The following is a 21,276-nucleotide window of genomic DNA, read 5'->3' on the forward strand; positions in this document are numbered from 1 at the left end:
TTGTTGTTATTATTATTATTATTATTATTATTATGTTTTTTGTAGCGTTATAAGGTCGTCTGATCCTAGATGATACTGGACGGTGACCAGCAAAAAAAAAATCAAGAATACGGACTGTCCTCAACTTACAACAGTTCATTTAATGACCGTTCAAAGTTACAACAACACTGAAAAAAGCGACTTATGACCGATTTTCACACCTAAGACCATTGTAGCATCCTCCATGGTCACCTGATCAAAAGTCAGACGCTTGGCCACCGGCTCATGTTTACGACGGTTGCAGCGTCCCGGGGATCACGAGATCTCCTTTGGCTACCTTCTGACAGACAAAGCCACTGGGGGAAGCCAGATTCACTTAACAACCGTGTTACTAACTTAGCAAATGCAGTGAGTGACTTAACCAACCATGGCAAGAAAGGTTGTAAAATGGAACAAAATTTGTTTCACAAGCTGGCTGGGGAATTCTGGGAGTTGAAGTCCACAATTTTGTAGCCAAGGCAAAGAAGAATGCTGGGAGTTGACGTCCACAACTTTGTAGCCAAGGCAAAGAGGAATGCTGGGAGTTGACGTCCACAACTTTGTAGCCAAGGCAAAGAGGAATGCTGGGAGTTGAAGTCCACAACTTTGTAGCCAAAGGAAAGATGAATTCTGGGAGTTGAAGTCCACAACTTTGTAGCCAAGGGAAAGAGGAATGCTGGGAGTTGGAAGTCCACAACTTTGTTGCCAAGGGAAAGAGGAATGCTGGGAGTTGAAGTCCACAACTTTGTTGCCAAGGCAAAGAGGAATGCTGGGAGTTGAAGTCCACAACTTTGTAGCCAAAGGAAAGATGAATTCTGTGAGTTGAAGTCTACAACTTTGTAGCCAAGGCAAAGAGGAATGCTGGGAGTTGAAGTCCACAACTTTGTAGCCAAAGGAAAGATGAATGCTGGGAGTTGAAGTCCACAACTTTGTAGCCAAGGCAAAGAGGAATGCTGGGAGTTGAAGTCCACAGCTTTGTAGCCAAGGCAAAGATGTGGGTGCAAATGTCTCAGATTTGAAGTCCACAACTTTGTAGCCAAAGGAAAGATGAATTCTGGGAGTTGAAGTCCACAACTTTGTAGCCAAGGCAAAGAGGAATGCTGGGAGTTGAAGTCCACAGCTTTGTAGCCAAGGCAAAGATGTGGGTGCAAATGTCTCAGATTTTGGACGGTTGTACTTGCAAGTCCGTCCCAATTCCCCTGGGGCTGGCTGGTTGCGTTGTGCCTTTTGTGCTATTGCTTTCGCTCCATTGCTCAAGGCGAATGTGCTACACACACATCAGGAACCATCCGGCTAAAAATAAGCCATCAGTCAAGAGGCCAATTATGCAGGTTCAATCTTCTTAGATTACAAGCGCGAAGGGCGCTGCCATAAAGTCCCTCTGATCCGCCTGGTGTGAAGTGACGGAGGGAAAAAACAAAATAATAATAAAAAAATTTTTCCTTTGCTCTGGAGAAAGGAAGCCGAAGAGTGATCAAAGGCAGTGCCGCCTAGTGGGAAGAGGATTCCCTGCCCTTTCTGGGTCGTGGAAGACGAGAAAATGTCAGCTTTGCTTGCAAAAACTATTTGCTGCTGTGTGGTAGATAAAGGGTTTATTTTGAGGTGGTTTATTCTTTTCCTGATGTGGGGATAGGAGATCCCCAGAATTCCCCTTGTCAGCAGAGGGGATTCTGGGAGTTGAAGGCCCAGCCTGCCTAGAGAGGCTTCCGGTTGAGAAGGCCGGTCTAGGATTGGCGCCTCTAATGCACCAAGCCTGTGTCTTTGGTGGTGGATATGCAGGTAGTCCTCGACTTACGACTGCAGTCGAATCCAAAATTTCTGTTGCTCAGTGAAAAGGTTTTAAGTGAGTTCTGCTCCATTTGGCGACCTTCCTTGTCACCGTTGTTAAGTGAATCACTGCAGTTCTTAAGTAAGTAACACGGTTGTGAAATGACTCTGGCTTCCCCATGGATTTTGCTTATCAGAAGATTGCAACAGAGGATCACATGACCCCGGGGCAGACTGCAACTCGTCATAAATGCGAGTCGGTTGCCGAGCATCTAAATTTTTAATCACGGGACCCTGGGGATGCTGCAACGGTCATAAGTGTGAATCACGGTCATCGGTCACATTTTGTTGTAGCTTTCAATGATCACTAAATAAATTTTTGTAAGTCGAAGATTACCTGCACAGTGTTCTTTGGGTGTTTATTTGTTGAGCTTTTTTCTGAGGTTGCGTGGGTTTCGAGCACCCACCCTCTCTTTCTATTTTAGCGGCTCTTTGTGTGTGTGTCTCTGTGTGTAAGTAACCTAGGACTTGTGCTGGGTGGGCCAGGAAAACTCTATGTATGCAAGTGACAGGCGACAAGAATTTAATGAAAAACGTGCATTTTGTGACGATTAAAAGACAGATTTGGGTCTGTCTAGTAGTTCAATGAAAAAAGGGACGCGGTGGCTCAGTGGGTTAGGACGCTGAGCTTGTCGATCAGAAGGTGGGCAGTTTGGCGGGTCGAAGCCCAAGTGCCGCGTAGCAGAGTGAGCGCCTGTTACTCGTCCCAGCTTCTGCCAACCTAGCAGTTCGAAAGCACGTAAAAATGCAAGTAGAAAAATAGGGACCACTCCGGTGGGAAGGTAACGGCGTTCCGTGCGGACAAGCGCTGGCTCTTCGGCTTTGAAACAGAGATGAGCACCGGCCCCTAGAGTCGGAAACGACTAGCACGCATGTGCGGGGGTAACCTTTACCTTTACCTTAGTTCAATGAAGAGAAGGACGAGGGGGGACAGGATAGCAGTCTTCCAATCTCTCAGGGGTTGCCCCAAAGAAGAGGGAGTCAAGCTATTCTCCAAAGTGCCCGAAGGCAGGACAAGAAGCAACGGATGGAAACTAATCAAGGAGAGACACAACCTGGAACTAAGGAGAAATTTTCTGACAGTTGGAATAATTAACCAGTGGAACAACCTGCCTCCAGAAGCGGTGAATGCTCCAACACTGGAAGTTTTTAAGAAGAGACTGGACAGCCATTTGTCTGAAATGGTACTATAGGGTTTCCTGCCTGAGCTGGGGGTTGGACTAGATGACCTTCAAGATCCCTTCCAACATTATAATAGTGTAATAGTGTTTTATCCCAACTTTATTATTTTATAAGTAACTCAAGGCGGTGAACGTACATCGTTCTTCTTGGGGGCGTTCTTGGTACTCACTGAGCTTGCTTGTTTTCTTGCGGATGTTTCATTACCCAAACTAGGTAATATCATCATTTTCTGACAGTTAGAACAATTAACCAGGGGAACCACCTGCCTCCAGAAGTTGTGAATGCTCCAACACTGGAGATTTTTAGGAAGAGACTGGACAACCATTTGTCTGAAATGTGTAGGGTTTCCTGACTGAGCAGGGGGTTGGACTAGAAGACCTCCAAGGTCCCTTCCAACTCCATCATCATTATCACCATCATCATCATTATTATTGATCATCGCACGGTCAGCCAGATGTTCAGACTGGATTTGGCATTTTTGTCTGCCTATCGAGTCCTTCCCAAGGACCTGGGATAGGCAGATGTGGATGTTTGATGGTATCACAGGATGGAAGCAGTTCCTAGCAAGGCCGCCTTTTGCAATTGACTAATGGCGAATTTGTCAATGCCGATGATGGTGCTCAAGTGGTGCTCCAGCTGTTTTGGGATTGCACCCAAGGCGCCTATTACCATTGGTACTACTACCCTTGCTTGCCTTTGCCACAGTCTATTTCTATTTCTATTTGTAGGTCTTTGTATTTTGTTATCTTCTCCAGTTCTTTCTCGTCTATTCTGCTGTCTCCAGGCACTGCCACGTCCACTATACAGTGGTTGCTGCTGTTGTTGGCACTGCCACGTCCACTATACAGTTGTTGCTGCTGCTGCTGCTGCTGTTGTTGTTATTATTATTATTATTATATAGCTGTGTGTGCTTCCCGCACAAGGCAGGAAGTGTGGGGGTTTTTTAACAACTCTGAGGAAGAAGCGAAAAGAGCCTTAGGATTTTGGGAGGTCAAAGCAAGGGGGCTTTACCTGGGAAGGGGGGCGTCATGTACGGGCGGATCTGGGTGGCCAAACTAATGCCTCCTTAAGTAACACCAGCTGCCTGCAATTACTGCAGGTTCGCATCCCACCAGGCTCAAGGTTGACTCAGCCTTCCATCCTTCCCAGGTAGGTAAAATGAGGACCCAGATTGTTGGGGGCAATTAAGCTGACTTTGTAATAATGCCGCTTGGGGTTTGTGTGAAAGCCCTAATAAGGAGGCATATACATAGAATGAAGGCTACTGCTAAGCTTGTAAGCCGCCCTGAGTCTTCGGAGAAGGGCGGGATATAAATGCAATTAAAATAAATAAATAAAATAAATTCAGACCCATTTCCGGATCATCCGGTTTGATTCGTGTGGGATCGGGTGCTGCAAGTCTGGAGCTGCTAATGAAATGTATGTTAGAAAAAAAAAGGGGGGGGGAAGGTCGGGAGGAATCCCATCGCACCTTTTCTGACCAACCCATTTTATGAAAAGACATGAATATAGGTGGTCCTCGACTTACGACAGTCTGTTTAGTGACTGTTTATTATTTATTTATTATTTAAATTTATATACCGCCCTATTCCCGTAGGACTCAGGGCGGTTTACAGGGGGTCTTCAAAGATGGCCCTTGGATGGCTTGTGGACTTCAACTCCCAGAATTCCTCAGCCAGGCCCCCGAGTTGGAGTCCACAAGTCATCCAAGGGCCATCTTTGAAGACACCTGGTTTGGAGTTACGACGACATTGAAAAAAGTGACACACAACCATTTTTCCCACTTCAAAATTCAGACGCTTGGCCACTGACTCGTATTTATGACGGTTGCTGTGTCCCGGGGTCACGTGATCCCCTTTTGCGACCTTCTGACAAGGAAAGTCAATGGGGAAGCCAGATTCACTTAACAACCGTGTTACTAAATGAACAACTGCAGTGAGCTAATACAATCCTGGGTTGTATAAACAGAGGCATAGAATCAAAATCACGCGAAGTATTAGTACCGCTTTATAAAACCCTAGTGAGGCCACGCCTGGAATACTGCAGCCAATTTTGGTCACCATATCACAAAAAAGCTTGCCCCCAGAAATCGTGGGCGCTCCATCACTGGAAATTTTCAAGAAGAGACTGGACATTCACCTGTCTGAGACGGTATAGGTTCTCCTGCTTGAGCAGGGGGCTGGACTAGAAGACCTCCAAGGTCCCTTCCAGATTCTATTCTATTCTATTCTATTCTATTCTATTCCTATTCCTATTCCTATTCCTATTCTATTCTGCATTTCTATTCTATTCTATTCTATTCTATTCTATTCTATTCTATTCTATTCTATTCTATTCTATTCTATTCTATTCTATTCTGCATTTCTATTCTATTCTATTCTATTCTATTCTATTCTATTCTATTCTATTCTATTCTATTCTATTCTATTCTATTCTATTCTATTCTGCATTTCTATTCTGCATTTCTATTCTATTCTATTCTATTCTATTCTATTCTATTCTATTCTATTCTATTCTATTCTATTCTATTCTATTCTATTCTATTCTATTCTATTCTATTCTATTCTATTCTATTCCTATTCCTATTCCTATTCTATTCTGCATTTCTATTCTATTCTATTCTATTCTATTCTATTCTATTCTATTCTATTCTATTCTATTCTATTCTATTCTATTCCTATTCCTATTCCTATTCCTATTCTATTCTATTCTGCATTTCTATTCTATTCTATTCTATTCTATTCTATTCTATTCTATTCTATTCTATTCTATTCTATTCTATTCTATTCTATTCTATTCTATTCTATTCTATTCTATTCTATTCTATTCTGCATTTCTATTCTGCATTTCTATTCTATTCTATTCTATTCTATTCTATTCTATTCTATTCTATTCTATTCTATTCTATTCTATTCTATTCTATTCTATTCTATTCCTATTCCTATTCTATTCTGCATTTCTATTCTATTCTATTCTATTCTATTCTATTCTATTCTGCATTTCTATTCTATTCTATTCTATTCTATTCTATTCTATTCTATTCTATTCTATTCTATTCTATTCTATTCTATTCTATTCTATTCTATTCTATTCCTATTCCTATTCCTATTCTATTCTGCATTTCTATTCTATTCTATTCTATTCTATTCTATTCTATTCTATTCTATTCTATTCTATTCTATTCTATTCTATTCTATTCTATTCTATTCTATTCTATTCTGCATTTTTATTCTATTCTATTCTATTCTATTCTATTCTATTCTATTCTGCATTTCTATTCTGTTCTATTCTATTCTATTCTATTCTATTCTATTCTATTCTATTCTATTCTATTCTATTCTATTCTATTCTATTCTATTCTATTCTATTCTATTCTATTCTATTCTATTCTATTCTATTCTATTCCATTCCATTCCATTCTATTCCATTCCATTCCATTCCATTCCATTCCATATTTTCTATTCTATTCTATTCTATTCTATTCTATTCTATTCTATTCTATTCTATTCTATTCTATTCCTTTCAATTTACTTGAGCAAAAAGGCAAGTGTCGTTTTAACTGCATGGTGATTTATGTTTCTCGCCCCCTCCCCCCATTTGATTACAACTCAATTTAGAACAGTTTGTTTAGCGACCGTTCAAACTTGCAATGGCACCGGGAAAAAGTGACTTACGACCGTTTTTCACACTGACGACCGTCGCAGCATCCCCAGGCTCAAAATTCAGACGCTTGGCAACTGACTCCTATTTATGGCGGTTGCAATGTCCCCGGGGTGGGGATTGTGTCATCCTCTCTTGCGACCTTCTGACAAGCCAAGTCAACGGGGGAACGCCAGATTCACTTAACGACCAACTGAACGGCGGAGCTTCCCTTAACAAGGGTGGCTAGAAAAATCAGAAAACTCACCTAAGTAGATATTTCTCACTTAGCAGCGTCAATTGTGGGGCTCCGTTGCGGTCGTAAATCGAGAACGACCTGCACGCTGACCTTGGCAGCCTGTTTGCTCTCCTCTGGAAAACTCCTAGGAACGCCGGCTTGGAAGGAAGGGAAAAATAATTTGGGAATTCTCTCTCTTTTTTTTGGGGGGGGGAAATAGCCAGAGGAAGTTAGCCGACATCTGCCACGGATTTTAGCCCCAGGGCATCCCTCCCACCGGCAACGGCTTTGCCATTGGCTCTGCGGTCCTGGCGCAGTGGGCTTCGAGCCAGGATGGGACTCCTGCCTTGTGTGTTTCCACGCAGAAGCTGACCACGCCTGCCTTTTGGGGGGAGAGTTTATATTTCCCCCTCCCAAAATCTTTCGGTCAAGTTGCTGGAACCTTGGCCTAAACGCTTCCAGGCTCCTTGCACGACAGGCAATATTTAGGTGTCCTGCTGCGTAGCACGCATGTGTTTTTTTGGCAGGCATGTGCATGCCACATTGTTCTAAAAAAACAAGTACAACAGACCCTGCAGATTGGGTGCCAAGCTGAGCAGGATCCGCGTAAACAGCATAAATCACTCAGAAAAACCGCCTGCGTAATTGCGCTCCCCCCCTTTTTCCAAAATGCACTCTCAATTCTTCTTTCTACTTCTTCTTCTTCTTCTTCTTCTTCTCTCTTCTTTCTTCTTCTTCTTCTTCTTCTTCTTCTCCTCCTCCTCCTCCTCCTCCTCCTCCCCTTCTCCTCTCTCCCTCCTCCTCTCCTCCTCTTCTTCTTCTTCTTTTTCTTCTTCTCCTCCTCCTCCTCCTCCTCCTCCCCCCCTCCTCCTCTTCTCCTCTCCTCCTCCTCCTCCTCCTCCTCCTCTTCTTCTTCTTCTTCTTCTCTTCTCTCTCCTCTTCCTCCTCCTCCTCCTCCTGTTCTTCTCCTTCTCCTTCTCCTCCTCTTCTTCTTCTCCTCCTCCTCCTCCTCTTTCTCTTCTTCTCCTCCTCCTCCTCCTCCTCTTCTTCTTCCTTCTTCCTCCTCCTCCTCCTCCTCCTCCTTCCTCCTCTCCTTCTCCTTCTCCTCCTCTTCTTCTCCTCCTCCTCTTCTCCTCCTCCTCCTCCCTCCTCTTCTCCTCCTCTTCCTCCTCCTCTTCTCCTTCTTCTCCTTCTCCTCCTCCTCCTCCTCTTCTCCTTCTCCTCCTCCTCCTCCTCTCCTCCTCCTCTCCTCCTCCTTCTCCTCCTCCCTCCTCCTCCTCCTCCCTCTTCTCCTTCTCCTTCTCCTCTCCTCCTCCTCCTCTCCTCCTCCTTCTCCTCCTCCTCCTCCTCCTCCTCTTCTTCTTCTTCTTCTTCTTCTTCTTCTTCTTCTTCTTCCTTCTCCTCCTCCTCTCCTCCTCCTCCTCCTCCTCCCCGGCTCTGTTGAACTGGCTACGGTCTCTCTGGCTGGGGAGCTGTTGCAGAAGCGGGGAGGGGTCCTAAGTTGTAACTTAAAAGAGTTGGGGCGATCCAAGCTTCTAGTTCTCATCGACCAAGGCGAGGTCTCCTCTCTGTTTTAGAGGAGCGGTCAGATCAAAACGGAGCAGAAGGTTGAGTGGCTCTGCAGTTTGACCCCCCCCCCCTTAAAAGGTCCCGTCTAAAAGGGGAAAGCCCTGAAGGTGGCTCTGCTGTCGCACAGGCAGTCCTCGACTTAACGACCGTTGGTTTAGCTGCCGTTCGGAGTTACGACGGCACTGAAAAAAGTGACGTGGGAGCGTTTTTCACACTTGAGATGGTTGCAGCAGCTCCCAGAATTCCACAAGTCTTAAAGTTGTCAAGATTGCAGACCCCTGCCCTAGGCCATTTCGGACCAAGGGCTGTCCAGTCTATTCTTAAAAACCTCCAGTGTTGGAGCATTCAGCGCTTCTGGATGCAAGTCGTTTGTAAAATGGGCCAAAATTCACTTCAGAAATGTCTTGCTTAGCAACCCAAGTTCTGGGCTCAATCGTGGCCATATTTATGATGGTTGCAGCATCCTGGGATCATGTAATGGCCATTTGCAAGTCTTCCCAGCTGGTTTATACAAGCAAGATCATTTGGGGAAGGCTGGTTTTGCTTAACAACTGCATGTTCCACTTAACAACTGTGGCTATGTACACACACACACACACACACATCTGACAAAGTGAGAAGAGCTAAATAGCTTGAAATATACTAGTCTCCCTTTAATTCTTTGTCAGTAAATCTAAAATTTAACATAGATGTGTGTGTATGTATACACACACACACACACACACACACACAGACCTATGTTAAATTTTAGATTTACCGACAAAGAATTAAGGGGAGACTAGTACACACACACACACACACCTATGTTAAATTTTAGATTTACCGACAAAGAATTAAAGGGAGACTAGTACACACACACACACACACACATCTGACAAAGCGAGAAGAGCTAAATAGCTTTAAATATTATACTAGTCTCCCTTTAATTCTTTTTCAGTAAATCTAAAATTTAACATAGATGTGTGTGTATGTGTATGTGTATGTATGTATGTATGTGTGTGTGTATGTATGTGTGTGTATGTACACAGACACACACCTATGTTAAATTTTAGATTTACCAACAGAATTAAAGGGAGACTAGTACACACACACACACACATCTATGTTAAATTTTAGATTTACCAACAAAGAATTAAAGGGAGACTAGCACGCACACACACACACACACACACACACGTGTGTGTGTGTGGGTGTGTGTTTTGAGCACCTCGTCGACCCAAATATGGGCTGACTGATGAGAGCAAAGAAGCTTGAAATAGCTATATCAGTCTCCCTTTAATTCTTTGTCAGCAATCCAAATTTTTTATGTGTGTGTGTGTGTGTGTGTGTGTGTGTGTGTGTGTAAAATAGAGCCTGCGTATTTTGGTAACCCTGAAGACTAGATTAAGATATTCCGTCTTTAAGACAGTTCCATGAGGGCTAGCAACTTGCTTCTTAAAAAGAAAAACAAAACACCCTAATTTCCAGAGGTTGAATTTGGCCTGGGCATAGGATATTCAGTAGCTCTTGAACTTTGCTGCGTGTTTCTGTGGAAGCAGAACTTTGAAATGCTTGTATGCATCCAGTTGTTCTCTTGCAAAGGGAAGGCGTGTCAAAATGGTGGCTTTCTGTTTAATGTGATTAGTTGATCCATACAGGTAGTCCTTGGCTTACGACCACAATTGAACCCAAGATTTCTGTTGGCTACGTGAGAAATTTGTTAAGGGAGCTTTTGCCCCATTGTACGACCTTCCTGGCCACTGTTGTTAAGCAAATCACTGCAGCGGTTAAGTTAGTAACCCGGTCGTTAAGTGAATCTGGTTTCCCCCCCCATCGACTTTGCTTGTCAGAAAGCCTCAAAGGGGGATGACGTGTTCCCGGGACACTGTAATCCATTATAAATGTGAGTCAGCTGCCAAGTGTCTGAATTTTGATCCCATGACCACGGAGATGCTTCAGTGGTCGGTAAGTGTGAAAAACAGCCATAAGCTACTTTTTTTAAAAATGCGGTTGCAACTTTGAACAGTCACTAAATGTCGTAAGTCGAGGACCACCTGAATTACGGTTCTTGTTAAATTTTGCCAAAGTTATTGGCAGATAACTTTCTTTAAAAAAAATATCCAATGTTTTTATTGCCAGAGCACGAAGTCACGTATGCTGAATGACAAGATAGTTTGCCTATTGGCAAATTAGCAACCTAGAACTAAGGAGAAATTTCCTGACAGTGAGAACAATTAACCAGTGGAACTACTTACCTTCAGAAGCGGTGAATGCTCCAACACTGGAAGTTTTTAAGAAGAGATTGGACAGCTATTTGTCTGAAATGGTATAGGGTTTCCAGCCTGAGCAGGGGGTTGGACTAGATGACCTCCAAGATCCCTTCCAACTATTATTATTATTATTATTATTATTATTATTATTATTATTATTATTATTATTATTATTATTATTATTATTATTATATAGGAAGACCTCTGGAGAATTATTCATGGGGGGGGCCTGGGACTGGATTATGATCGCTCTAAGCTTCGTGCAATCTGGACTCCTCTTTATGTGTCGTGCTTATAGGTCTGATCGTTGTTCTGCAATCCCAGGGTTCTGGAGCTGCTTTTGTGGCTTGTGCCGAAGCAACACAGTTGGCTAAACAAGCCATCATGGGCCGGTTGGCACATTGCGTGAGGCTGCTGTGCCAAATGGGTGCTTGGAAGCCTCATTCCAGAGCAGGGCAGAGCTGGAACCTGCGTCAAGAAGTTCCAGAGTGTTAATGGGATGGTATAAGCCTCAAAAGGATTTAAAATAGTTTTTCTTAACCTTGGCAGCTTTAGGAGTTGCGGACTTCAACTCCCAGAATTCCCCAGCCGGCAAGGTTCTTTAAAGTATGTCTTATTGTAAATATAAGAGCTGTGATAATGCCGTGGCTAGCATGCAGTACTGCAGGCTACCTCTGCTAATTGCCAACTGCCAGCATTTCGGCAGTTCGATTCTCACCGGCTGAAGGCTGACTCAGCCTTCCATCCTTCCAAGGTCAGTAAAATGAGGAGCCAGATTGTTGGGGGCAAGAGGCTGACTCCGTAAACTGCTTAGAGAGGTCTGTCTGTCTGTCTGTCTGTCTGTCTGTCTGTCTATATATCTCTTCCATGGTGGTGCAGTAGTTAGAATGCAGTATTGCAGGCTGACTCTGCCCACAGTCTGGAGTTCGATCCTGACCGGCTCAGGGTTGACTCGGCTTTCCATCTTTCCAAGGTCAGTAAAATGAGGAGCCAGATTGTTGGGGCAAGAGGCTGTCCCTGTAAACAGCTAGAGAGGGCTATAAAGCACTGTGAAGCGGTATATACATCTAAGCGCTATTGATATTGCCATTCCTTCATTCAATCCATCAACAGATGGCGCTGTGATGGCGCATTGGTAAGAATGTAGTGTTGCAGGCTGACTCTGCCCACTACCAGGAGTTCGATCCTGACTGGTTCAAAGTTGACATGGCCTAGAATCATCTCGGCAAGCAAGGCAGTGAAGCCAGACAGATAGAGAGATAGACAGACTGTCAGGACCCACCCCAATCCACGTCTTAGGAAAACAAAAAACTCTTGGAGTCAGTTCTAGTCCACAAGGAATTTTTACTAGGACATGCTTGGTTGTGGAAATCCAAGACAGGACTTGGTATTGTTTTACAGATTGAAACTTTATAAAGGGTTCCCGGTTCAACCCCCCTTCCCTCAACCCCATTTGGTCAGCCCCCCATCATTTTACTTCGTGTCATCCCTTTTGTGGGAAAAAGGGAACTTCGAATCTTTATGGTTATTGCCTCCTTCCTTTACAGATTCAAATGAAGACACAGGCCAGATGCCTCCTTCCCTAACCCTCCCCTTTGTTCCCCCAGTTCAAAAGGTTTCCCTTGGTCTTTGAAATAACCTAAGGCAGGCTGAATCCACATCCGCTCCTCCTTCCTCGGGAGATGGCAGAATCCATGGGGGGGGGGGGATAATGTTTTAAACATACATTTATGAATGTGATATAAATGGATTTTGACACAGACAGACAGACAGACAGGAGCTAGAGAGCAACAGAGAGAAGAGAGACAGATTCAGAGAAAGAGTAGAGCCATCAGCATTCAAGATTCCAGGGGTGTATTCCAGGGGTGTATTCCAGGGTGTATTCCAGGGGTGTCAAACTCAATTTCATTGAGGGCCGCATCAGCATTGCGGTTGCCCTCAGGGGGGCAGGTGGGTGTGGCCTGGGTGGGCGTGGCCTACTGGGTGGGTGTGGCCAGAGTGCATATGGCCTACTGGCGTGGCCAGCTCTACATCGTTGGCATCAAGGGTGCCTATGGGGCCTGGGCAGGAGTGGGGCAGATCTGAGGGTCTCTGGCAGAAGGAGGGTCTCTGGGCCAGGGCCAAGGCAGTGGGGGCTGTTCCCTCACTGTTTCCAGGATGGCTTCGCGGGCCGCATGAAACCACTTCGCGGGCCGGATCTGGCCCCCGGGCCTTGTGTTTGACATGTCTGCCTTATTAGAACAGGGATGTCCAACACTGGCAACTTCAAGACTTACGGACTTCAATTCCCAGAATTCCCCGTGCTGGTTATTGAAGTCTGGGTGTTGAAGTCCACATATCTTAAAACAGCCAGCTTTGAAAAACCTTGATCCAGATTATGTAAAGACGTTCACCATTTCACCTCTAGAAGGGCATTCTGCTGTTTCTACCTCACAGGGGTGTTGTTTGGTTCCCTGCCTGCAAAGGAGAGTTAGCCCTTGACCGATGACTACAATTGGAGCCAGAATCTTCATTGCTAAGGAAGGCGGTTGTTAAGTGAATCAAGGCCCAATTAGGACCTTTTGGACCACCTTCGTTAAGCGAATCTGCAGGGCTTAAGTGAATCCACGTGGCCATTAAGCGAATCCGATTACCTAATCAGAAGGCAGTTCAAAAATGATGTTGTAGAGGAGAGGGTACGTCTAGAAGAAGTTTTGCACGATACGATAACCCTATTTTGAGTATAAATGGGTTGTATAAATTGTCCTAGGAACCAATAAAAGAAAAATAAGCCTGAGGTCTCCAGATACCAGGACGCTGGATGCAAAATGACAGGAATTGGGAGGGACCTTGGAGGTCTTCTAGTCCAACCCCCTGCTCAGGCAGGAAACCATATACCATTTCAGACAAATACCTGTCCAGTCTCTTAAAATCCTCCAGTGTTGGAGCATTCACAACGTCTGGAGGCAAGTAGTTCCACTGGCTAATTGTTCTCACTGTCAGGAAATTTCTCCTTAGTTCTAGGTGGCTTCTGACCTTGATTAGTTTCCATCCATTGCTTCTTGTAGGCATCTCACTTAGAATAGAATAGAATAGAATAGAATAGAATAGAATAGAATAGAATAGAATAGAATAGAATAGAATAGAATAGAATAGAATAGAATAGAATAAATCATGGAATGGAATGGAACAGAACAGAACAGAATAATTGTAGAATGGAATAGAATAGGGTAGAGTAGAGTAGAATAGAACAGAACAGATTGTAGAACGGGACGGGACGGGACAGAATAGAATAGAATAGAATAGAATAGAATAGAATAGAATAGAATAGAATACAATACAATACAATACAATACAATACAATACAATACAATACAATACAATACAATACAATACAATACAATACAATACAATACAATACAATAGAACTGGAAGGGACCTTGGAGGTCTTCTAGTCCAGCCCCTTGCTCAAGCAGGAGAACCTATACCGTCTCAGACAGCTGGATGTCTAGTCTCTTCTTAGTTTCCATCTGTTGCTTTTTGTAGGCATCATCCATACAGGTTCTCAGTGACTGCTGGCCTAGACTTGTGAGAAGGTCACCACGACAAGGTGGCCATCCAAAGGTGCAGATCCCAGAGAACCAGTTCATCGGATCCTGGGCAGAGTTGGATCGAGTGTAATGGGGCTCCGACTGACGCTTCTTTTTCCCTCTGCCCTACAGAAAACCGACGGAGAAGGCAGGGATCGACGAAGTCATGGCTGCCGCAGTCCTCACCAGCCTATCCACGAGCCCCGTGGTGCTGGGCCATCACCCCAATGGTTTCAGTGCAGGTATGCCTCAACTGGGAGGGGAAGAGGTCAATCAGGGTCGATGGGGGTCTGATATACTGATAGCCCTCGACTTACGATCGCAGTTGAGTCTGTGTCGCTAAGTGAGACATTTGTTATGTTATTTTTGCCCCGTTTTATAACCTTTCTTCCCTCTGTTATTAAGTGAATCACTGCAGTTGTTAAGTTAGTAACATGGTTGTTAAGCGGATCTGGCTTCCCCCTTGACATTGTTTGTCAGATGCTCACAAAAGGAGATCACAATGGCTCCAGGAAACAGCAACCGTGATAAATAGGAGCCAGTTGTCAACTTCAATCACTTGACCAGGAGGATGTCGTGCGGGTCGAAAATGTCACAAGTCACTTTTTTTCAGCGTCATCGTAACTTCAAACGGTCACAAAATGAACTGTTTGCAACATCCAGCTGGAGGATCCGAAGAAATAACCAGCTTTATTCCATTTCCGAAAATCTTACGGTTTATTGAAGACATGGCGTGGCTACTGCCGAAGTGAAATTCACTCTGAGGTTCCGGGACCACCAGATGATAGAATTAAACCCTACTCTCTTCGGCCAAGCCCTTTGCCTTTTCACGTCGTCCTTGTAAACAACGTCACTTTGTTATGGGAACCGTCCGCTTCTCTTCCACACCTGCGGCAGTGTCCTTGGAAGTGGTTCAGGCTCTCGTCGTCTTCAGCAGGGTTTCATTTCTCCAGCTAAACACTTCTAAAGCAACACTTCCCCACCCCACCCCCAACTCTAATGGCAAGTCGAAAGGAAGAGGCATGTAGCTGCCAAAGTGTCATTCTTGACACTGTTCTAAGTCATTGTTGAACAGCCCCCCCTTTCCCTTAAGGCAGTGTTTTGTCCACCTTGGCAAGTTGACGCTGGGTGTGTTCTGTACCAGCCTGCTACCGGCCCTGCAGAAAAGGCAGGGACAACCCCTTTTACAAGAAGGCAAGAGGCTGGAATTACGCCTGCCAAATTTATTGCTACAAAAACAAATAGAACAAGACACGAACCAAGAAACAGGAGCTTTTCAAGCGGTTGCCTTCAGCAAACCAGCCCTCCCACGCATTCCCCCTTAAATACAGTTCAGGGCGTGGCTTCTCTCTGCCTCCTTCCGAGGAGCCCCATTGCCTTCCTCTGTTTACTCCTGATTGACTGCCTCCTGCGTCGGGCGTCCTTGAACAGGGCCAGCTGTGGGTCATCTTCATCCACGCTGTCAGGCTCACACAGCTGGGTCTGTGTCGTGACCAGGTGTGAGGGGCCTGGCTGAGGGCTCTCATCAAGCTGTCCAACCCCCTCAGCAAGCTCTTCAACACCCCCATCCTCCTCCTCTGAGTCATCCGACCCAACTGCCGAACCCACAGGCTGACCCTGAATCACAACAGGGTGGACTGCAACTCCCAGCATTCTCTTATGGTCTTAAAACTTCTGGCAGGAGGCAGGGAACCGTGGCAACTTTACGACCTGTGGAGTTCAGCTCCCAGAATTCCTGAGCCAGCTGTGCTGGCTCCACAAGTCATACAATTGCTCTAGTTGCCCACCCTTGCTCTTTGGCATGTCTGATACAAAGCCTGTATCGGCCTTAAAACTTGGGGTCTGTTTCTCCTTCTCGCTTACTATTCCCAACTCTTGAATAACAGTCTCAAGCTAAGATTTGGGGTGGCGAGAATATTTTCCACCCGAGGGTGGGGGTGGGGGGGAAAGAGAGCGAGAGAGATTAAAGTTCTAAATATAAACATCTGCCATGCAGTATGTGTTGTTTATGACTCTTGGCTGGTTTTGTGTGCTTTTGTTATTTATAGGTTCCCCTACCGTAAAAAAACAAAAAAACACCAATTCCAAAACGATTTTGGTGTCTCATAACAATTTTGAAGTGCCCCAGTGAAATAAAATTAATAGGAACGAAACCAAATTGAAGAAAACAATGCAGGGAATTAAGGATGTGTTGTTGTGGTGTTTTGTGATACACGGGAAAAGCTTCCTGGTGCTAAGATCTGCCCCTGAATAACAGAGTCGGAAGGGACCTTGGAGGTCTTCTAGTCCAACCCCTTGGCACAGGCAGGAGACCCCACCATTTCAGACAAATGGAAATCTTGAAAATCTCCAGTGTTGGAGCATTCACAACATCTGAAGGCAAGCCGTTCCACTGATTAATTGTTCTAATTGTCAAGAAATTGCCCCTTAGTTCAAGGTTGCTTCTCTCCTTGATGAGTTTCCATCCTTTACTTCTTGTCCTGCTTTGCAATCATCTAGCTGTGTAGTTGGGAACAATCCATCTTTAGAAATTTGAAGGAAAAGCTGGCCAGCCATATCAACAACTGGTTCTCTTGCCCATTGCTGAGGTTGGATTGCCTCAGTGTTTTTCAAACTTGGCAACTTGAAGACAGTTGGACTTCAACTCCCAGAATCCCTCAGTCCCCATGGCTGGCGGTGGAATTCTGGGAGTTGAAGTCCATCCCTCTTAAAGAGGCTGAGGTTGAGGACAACTGGACTAGATGTTCCTTGAGCTCTCTCCCAACTCTATCATTCTAGGTCAGGGGGAGGCAACCTTGGCTCTTTTATGACTTGTGGACTTCAATACCCAGAATTCCTGAGCCAGCCATGCTGACTCAGGAATTCTGGGAGTTGAAGTCCACAAGTCATAAAAGTGCCAAGGTTGCCTACCCCTGCTCTAGGCCTTTAATCACAGTGTCCTGGGGCTCACGTGCTCCCCTTTTGCGACCTTCTGCCAAGCAAAGTCAGTGGTGCAGCCGGATTCACTTAACAACCGTGTTACCAACTTAACGGCAGTGATTCACTTAACAGGGATGGCAAGAAAGGTGGCACAACGGGGCATAACTCAATCACTCTCTTGCTTAACAGCAGAAATTTGGGGCTGAGTTTGTGGTTGTAAATTGAGGACTTCCTGTTGAACTTTATGCCCAGGCATCTTGATTGTTCACGCTGGACGCCTTCTGCCCTCACCACCTGTTTTTTTCCCCCCGCGACAGAAATGAACTGTGACGCGTGGAAAGAAGCTCCCGCTAGGTCTTCCAGCTGCTCCAGCAGCAACCACAGCGGAGACGGGAGCTGGGATCCCCCGAGCGACCTTTCCACCCCCTCCACCCCTTCGCCACCCCTGACCGCCGACATCACGACCAGCATCCTGTCTTCCCTGCAGTCTGAACTGGAGGAAACAGAAGCCACGCAGTTTCTCTTTGGGGAACCCGTCCCCAGGAAGAGGAAGGTGAGAAGAGATCCGAGGGTGGTGAGGAAAGCTTCTCCAGGTTTGAGCCCGTGTGAAGGTTGCCTGATTATCCCAGAAATTTGGAGACGGTTACCAGCATCAAATTCCTGGTGTGCAGCTAACGGGTAGGCTGGCTTGGTCGCTGAACAGCGAGACCCTGGTGAAGCAGGCACGGCAGCGCCTGCAATTTTCTGCGTCGCATGAGAAAAGCACATCTTCCTTCCTCTGTCCTCACCACTTTCTGCAGAGGGACGATCGAGAGCATCCTGTCATACAGCATCACAGCCTGGTTTGGAAGCATCCCTACTGCGGACAGGAAGGCGCTGCAGAAAGTGGTGAGGACAGCTGAAAAGATGATTGGCAGTTCAGTCCCATCCAGGACATGGCATATAAGCAATGCTGGAGCAAGGTCTGCAGAATTGTCTGGGACACGACACACTCTCTTCACAACCAGTTTTCCTTGTTCCCTTCTGGGAGGAGGGGGCTCCGTGGTATCTGAAGCAGAACATCCCGATTCTGCCACAGTTTCGCTCCACACAGTATCAACCTTGTGAACTCTCTAGCTTCCTCTTTCTGTTATGTATTCAAGATGGACAGTGATTAATATTTAGATGTATGTATATGTAAGGGTGTAGGTATATACAGGTGTGCTATATAGCGTGTTTATAGGTGTGTTATGTGTGTGTGTGCACTTTTGAGAGCAGGCAGCAGAATTTCATTTTTAACATGTGCCAGTGTGCCCACAGTAAAAAATGACAATAAAAGTGATCTATCTTTTTTTTTACTGAAAAGTTTTACAGTACATTATATTTTTAACAAAACAAAACAAAACCCCTCCCCACCCCCTCCCCTCTCCCCAACCCTCCCCAACACCTCCCTCCCTCCCCCTCCCCCTCCCCCCTCCCCGACTTCCCAGAGCTAAATACAAGGTATAAAAGTACAAACAATCATAGTCTACCATATGCAAACAACAATAAACTATTAAATCTATCGCACTTTAACTCTTATAAAATAACTACAAGCCATATAAATATCACATCAATACTTATTCAAATGCTAAATGAAACTTTTTAGTCCCATATTTATTCTGGATATAATCAATCCATCTCCACTCCACAAAATATCTCTGTTGCGAATGGTCTTTCAAATACGCTGAGATCTTTGCCATTTCCGCCAGGTTGGAAACTTTTAAAGTCCATTCTTCTATAGTCGGCAGTTCTTCCTTCTTCCAATATTGCCCTACTAAAAGTCTTGCTGCCGTAATTAAATTCAACATCAACTTGTCCACAACAGTAGTGTCAGTAATAATACCCAGTAAAAACAATTGCGGACAAGATCTATCTTATCTCTTGCTGTGATGCTGTGTGAGAAAGAGGACCGGAGGAAAGGAGAATGAGATAAGAGACAGCAGAGCCCCCAGCAGAATAAATAGGCAGCAGGACTAGTGGCTTAAAAGGGACCCTCCTCAATTTCCTTTGAAATACTTTTTTTTTATTCTATTCAGAAGCTTAAAATACAAACTCCCCCTCCCCCCAGAAACAAAACGGGTTTAGACAAAAAATATTGGGGGGAAATGTGAATCAAAAGACACAAAACAAACATACATATTTCCCCCCCCGCCACCCAACTGAATACTGATAAAATTATTGCAACAATGATAACTTTTTCCCCTTGCGAATAGGGTCCCAAAAAATTATAAACCTCTACATCTATTTGCAACCAATTTGACCCGTTATGCGTCTTATCTATTTTTGAGTGTGTGTGTTTGTGCGATGGGAGCTGAGCGTTTACTGGCTGGATGCCCTTCCTGACACCTACGTGGAGTTCACAGCAGATATTCTTTCTTTGGGCCCTGGGAGAGAAAAATCTGCCACTAGCTAGGATTGAACTCTCAAACTAAACTTCCGAATGAGAGGCAAGCATCTTCAGCAGTAGGCCACCATGCTACTCATCATGCGCGCGCGCGCACACACACACACACACACACCTTCAAAGCCATCTGTTAACCACCTGTTGTTGTTATTAATTTGTAAAGTCTGCAACAGCTTCTTATCTGTCACCAATCACCTCAGTTATTATATTTGATCCATCCAGGTCAAATAGCCTCATTTGACTTTTAATAATAAAACTTTTCCTTAAGATTTTTAATTAGGAATTTCCCCAACAATTGCATCTCGTTTCCCTGTTGTAAACAGAGTTTCTGTATACAGGTAGTCCTCACCTTACAACAGTTCACTTAGGGACTGTTCAAAGTTGCAACAGCACTGAAAAAAGTTGACAGGAACGTTTTTCACACTTAGGACCATTGCAGGATCCCCGTGGTCACATGATTGCAATTCAGACTCTGGGCCACATGACACAGATTCAGTGGCTTGGAATCACGTGATCCCCTTTTGTGACCTTTTGACAAGCAAAGTCAACGGGGAAGCCATACCCACTTAACAACGGGGTCACTAACGTGGCAGGTGCAGAGGTTCACTTGACAATGAGGGCAAGAAAGGTTGCAAAGTGGGGCAGAACACAACGCCTGTGTCACTTGGCAACAGAAATTTTGAATTCAGTTGTGGTTGTATGGCGAGGACTACCTATAATCCGAAGCACAACTTTCATCTGGTCAAGAAAGCCCTGTCCATCTGTTATCAATTCCATTGTTGCTGAGAATGGAATGGAATGGAATGGAATGGAATGGAATGGAATGGAGTAGAATGGAATAGAATATGGAATGGAATGGAATGGAATGGAATAGAATATGGAATGGAATGGAATGGAATGGAATGGAATGGAATGGAATGGAATGGAATGGAATGGAGTGGAATGGAATAGAAAATGGAATGGAATGGAATGGAATGGAATGGAATGGAATGGAATGGAGTGGAATGGAATAGAAAATGGAATGGAATGGAATGGAATGGAATGGAATGGAATGGAATGGAATGGAATGGAATGGAATGGAGTGGAATGGAATAGAAAATGGAATGGAATGGAATGGAATGGAATGGAATGGAGTGGAATAGAATATGGAATGGAATGGAATGGAATGGAATGGAATAGAATAGAATAGAATAGAATAGAATAGAATAGAATAGAATAGAATAGAATAGAATAGAATAGAATAGAATAGAATAGAATAGAATAGAATAGAATAGAATTTACAGAATAGAATAGGAATTACCGAATAGAATAGAATAAAAATTAGAGAATAGAATTAAAGAATAAAATAGAATAGGAATTACAGAATAGAATAGAATAGAATAGAATAGAATAGAATAGAATAGAATAGAATAGAATAGAATAGGAATTACAGAATAAAATAGAATAGGAGTTACAGAATAGAATAGAATAGGAATTACAGAAAATAGAATAGAATAGAAATTACAAAATAGAATTACAGAATAAAATAGAATAGGAATTACAGAATAGATTAGATTAGATTGGAACGGAACAGAACAGAACAGAATAGAATAGAATAGAATAGTGTTAAGGAATTTGTTGTGCAGAGGTCTCCTTGTGCTA

At 44.3% G+C, this 21,276-nt stretch overlaps 1 protein-coding gene across 4 annotated transcripts in view; it reads left to right on the forward strand.

The window, feature by feature from the left end:
• SLC2A4RG (SLC2A4 regulator) overlaps positions 1 to 21,276 on the forward strand; it is a 55,748-nt gene that overhangs the window by 13,213 nt on the left and 21,259 nt on the right. For all 4 annotated transcript variants that reach the window (XM_081323762.1, XM_081323764.1, XM_081323765.1 and 1 more), the window contains exons 3-4: positions 14,424 to 14,533; positions 17,528 to 17,763. In XM_081323762.1, the coding sequence (XP_081179888.1) occupies positions 14,424 to 14,533; positions 17,528 to 17,763 (346 nt within the window). The remainder of the gene's footprint in view (positions 1 to 14,423; positions 14,534 to 17,527; positions 17,764 to 21,276) is intronic.

The sequence above is a fragment of the Vipera berus genome, assembly GCF_964194415.1.
Source record: "Vipera berus genome assembly, chromosome: 3".
NCBI classification, from domain to species: domain Eukaryota; kingdom Metazoa; phylum Chordata; class Lepidosauria; order Squamata; family Viperidae; genus Vipera; species Vipera berus.